The 3527-nt window shown below is 34.0% G+C and overlaps 1 protein-coding gene across 1 annotated transcript; it reads right to left on the bottom strand.

Annotated features, from left to right (window-relative positions):
• Positions 1–431: 431 nt before the first annotated feature.
• On the bottom strand, positions 432–2687 carry LOC105118372 (IAA-amino acid hydrolase ILR1-like 4). Its single transcript, XM_011016303.1, has 5 exons — positions 2195–2687; positions 1794–1919; positions 1399–1713; positions 1156–1284; positions 432–846 (listed from the first exon to the last, which is right to left on the bottom strand). Exons 1-5 carry the CDS (start codon positions 2606–2608, stop codon positions 460–462), a joined length of 1371 nt encoding a protein of 456 aa, XP_011014605.1. The 5' UTR covers positions 2609–2687; the 3' UTR covers positions 432–459.
• Positions 2688–3527: the final 840 nt, after the last annotated feature.

Below are 3527 nucleotides of genomic sequence, written 5' to 3'. Positions count from 1 at the left end.
TAAGAAATAATAAAACTTTAAAATATTAATCGATGACAACAACTACATTTAACTTATTCAAATTAATAGGTACCTTACTTTGTTTCTATTAAATTTTTAATATTTTATATTCTTAGAATGGATATTAAGACATTGTTTTGATATTAATTATAAATAATAAGACTAGTTTTATTTTTTATTACAAGTTTAGCTTGAAATTTAATATTGCATGTTTATAGTTTTATCATGTATAAACACTAGTCTTTTCATATGGACAAACTAATTTCACAACAAATTTGAATAGCATGCACTTATAATGAACATGACACACTCGCAAATCTAATTGGTCTAATAATTTTTTAGCAACTTTTTTCCCATCACCAATTCTGTTTAAAAAAGACTACATTATATTGGGTAAACTCCATTTTCCCTTCTTAAAAGATCACAGACAAACGATTACAATAGAAAAAGAAAATAATTTTAGTCATAAGAATTCAAGTTTCTTGTTGAATTTAAAAGGTATGAGTGTGCAAAGACCGCATATATTGATGCTCCAATTGGGAACACATCCTCATCAATGGTATAGTATGGGCTATGTGGATGATATATACTCCCAATCTTCTCATTTCTCATGCCTAGAAATAAAAAGGATCCAGGTACTTTATCAAGATAGAAAGCAAAATCTTCACTCCCCATGAAGATGGGAGCTATCTCAACGTTTCCTTCTCCTACGATATCAATTGAAACACGCCGAACATGTTCGTAAATTCTGGCATCATTTACTGTTGGAGGGATTATGGGATGTTCAGTTCCTGTGAAATTTACCTCACAAGTGCACCTATGTACAGCTGCCTGCCCTTCAATAACCTGGCACAAGACATTAACGCACTTAAAAATAGAGAGATGAAGTGCAAGTTTCTTCAAGAAGAGGATTCTATGAAGTGCTTGTTCCTTTTCCTTGTCCAGTTTTAACACTTTCAGTATGACTACAACCGATCTGTTGATTTATCAAGAGGCTTGATGTGGCAAGAACTCAAACCCTTGTTTCTTTTCTTGGGTATCATTACGAAAACCTTATTACAGTGCTTGTTGTTCAAGATATCACATGACTCGTATGTGGCTTTTATCTAAAAATCGTGAAGAGGTTTCATTTCTAAGGTCAGCAGTTAGAGTTACCTCTTTTATTCTTTCCCTGAGTGCATTGAAGCTCTTCTTGCTGAAAGCCCTGAACGTTCCTTCTATTGAAGCAGAGTCTGGTATGACATTAAATGCAGTACCTCCATGGATCATAGCTACAGAAACCACCTGTAATATCCAAGTTTCGCCAAGGAATTAGAATCTGCTGCACCTCAGAATCATAAAACTAAATTGAAGAAATGTAGCTTGCTCCCAGGCATGGTTACTACTCGGTTATAGTACCTGAGAATCTAAAGGGTCAATCTCCCTTGAAACTATATTCTGCAAACTAATCACTGCTGTTGATGCTGCCAAAATTGGATCAATGGAGTCTTGGGGAATTGCAGCATGACCACCTTTTCCAATTATCTTTGCTTTGAAACTCCCACATCCTGCAAGGAATTCTCCAGGCCGAGAAGCAACCACTCCAGTAGGATACCTATGCACAGTGTGCAACCCAAAAATGGCATCTACATTGTCAAGAACCCCTTCTGCAATCATGTCTTTACCGCCTTGCCCTTGTTCTTCAGCTGGTTGAAATATAAGCACGACAGTTCCCTGCATTTGTAGTTCTTAATTCCGCGGTTTGCAGTAACATCAATATAAATCAACAAGTTTGCCACAAAATCAGAATTTACCTGCAACGTATCTTGCAATTGTTTCAAGATCCTTGCAGCACCGAGGAGCATTGCAGCATGCGCATCGTGGCCGCAAGCGTGCATTTTTCCATCTACTTTACTCTTGTGCTCCCACTCAACCATTTCCTATTGAGAGACAACATATATAGTCCAAGTTATAAATTTCTTTTCCTAGTCCCAAGTTAGCAAATTCTGTTAAAATGCCCATGTTATGCTTGGACAGCACAGAAAAACATGTACATATCATGGAAAAATCAAGCGATGTCTAAATGTATATTTAGGACAGAATCAAAACCTACCATGTCTGAATAAAAGGCATGGTTTGCAGAATTTTTCTGAAGAAATCCCATTACATCAACCAAAATATATATTTTGTTTCTGACAGGAACAAAACATAATACCTGAATGGGCAAAGCATCCATATCAGCTCTCAGAGCAACATAGGGTGAAGAACCAGACCCAAGTGTGGCCACTACACCAGTTCTTGCCACGGGCCACCGATAAGCAATTCCCATTTGATCAAGTTGTTGCCTAATCAACTTGCTTGTCTCAAACTCTTCAAAAGCAAGTTCAGGGTTCTTATGAATTTGTCTCCTAATCTTCTTCATCCAGTCAACGGTGTGTGGATCATTAGCCAACTCAACTATCCGCTCTTTCAAATATGAAGAAGAAGAGATATTATTATTATTATTATTATTGAGGCATGTTAGAAGAGAATCAAAGTGTTTCCCATTTGGGTTCAGAGAAAATCGAAAGGCTAAGGACATGGCAACGAAGAGAAGGAAAATGCTACTACGCACCACCCATTTGTCCATGGCCAATTTGCCTTTGCCTGCCACTGTCAGAATGTTGCTTATGGTTTTCGTTTGGTTCTTTTTTAAAAATTATTTTCATGTGATCTGCCATTTGACTATTTCAATTTCTGCGGTGTTGCAGTTTTATCACGTGATCATTTCCTTTTATTTCTTTTTATGACATTACTTATGCGTGTCCATTTGATCGGTGCATTCTGGCAGGATAAGGTTCGGGTTCTATCCTTGATTTTCCTGTTAATGGATGGTGATGTTACATTGTTCTTATTAATCCTGGCTGCTTAGACGGGTCAATTCAGGATCCAGCAAATCTGTCCTCTAATTTGGGTTGGTGGCGAAATAAAAAACTTAATTTAACTTTATTAACTGGATGCATCAACTCACAAACCGGTTAATATAGTAAAAATCTGGTTTGATTTATTAATAAAATTAAAATATTTTTATTTTTATTTTTAAAAAAATAAATAATTAAAGTTAAATTATCTAATAAGTAACTTGATTTTTACTAGATTGACCTCAAATCACGCTTAATAATAATATCTTATATAATTTTAATTTTAAATAATTTGAATTTGATGAGAAAATAGAATAAATAATAGTATAATTGTTGTAATGCATACACACATACTAGCCTTGGGGTTGCATTATTGTTTTTATAAAAATTGATGTTTAGGTGTCAAAATGAAATACACAAATGATAAAAAATATATAATTTTAGTAATTAAGATCGAGTTAACTTGAGATATCCTGTTAAATCAATGACCCAAATAATAAGATTCTAGTAAATTGATAAAAAATAAAAAAAAATTATAAAGCTCTTATTTAAAAAAAATAGACCCGAAACATCTAATTTGAAAAACAAAAATATTAAAGTTCAATTATCAATTACTCATATATTAAATGATGAAATTAAAAATAAATT

The sequence above is a fragment of the Populus euphratica genome, unplaced genomic scaffold (assembly GCF_000495115.2).
Source record: "Populus euphratica unplaced genomic scaffold, PopEup_1.0 scaffold1903.1, whole genome shotgun sequence".
Taxonomy (NCBI): Eukaryota; Viridiplantae; Streptophyta; class Magnoliopsida; order Malpighiales; family Salicaceae; genus Populus; species Populus euphratica.
This window is presented reverse-complemented; position numbering and strand designations above follow the sequence as displayed.

Coding starts and splice junctions, on each gene's coding strand:
- LOC105118372 (XM_011016303.1), bottom strand. CDS start 2,608: ATGGACAAATGGGTGGTGCGTAGTAGCATTTTCCTTCTCTTCGTTGCC. Junction 1,920..2,194: donor TGGATGCTTTGCCCATTCAG/GTATTATGTTTT, acceptor GTCTCTCAATAG/GAAATGGTTGAGTGGGAGCA. Junction 847..1,155: donor TCAGGGAAAGAATAAAAGAG/GTAACTCTAACT, acceptor GTCTTGTGCCAG/GTTATTGAAGGGCAGGCAGC.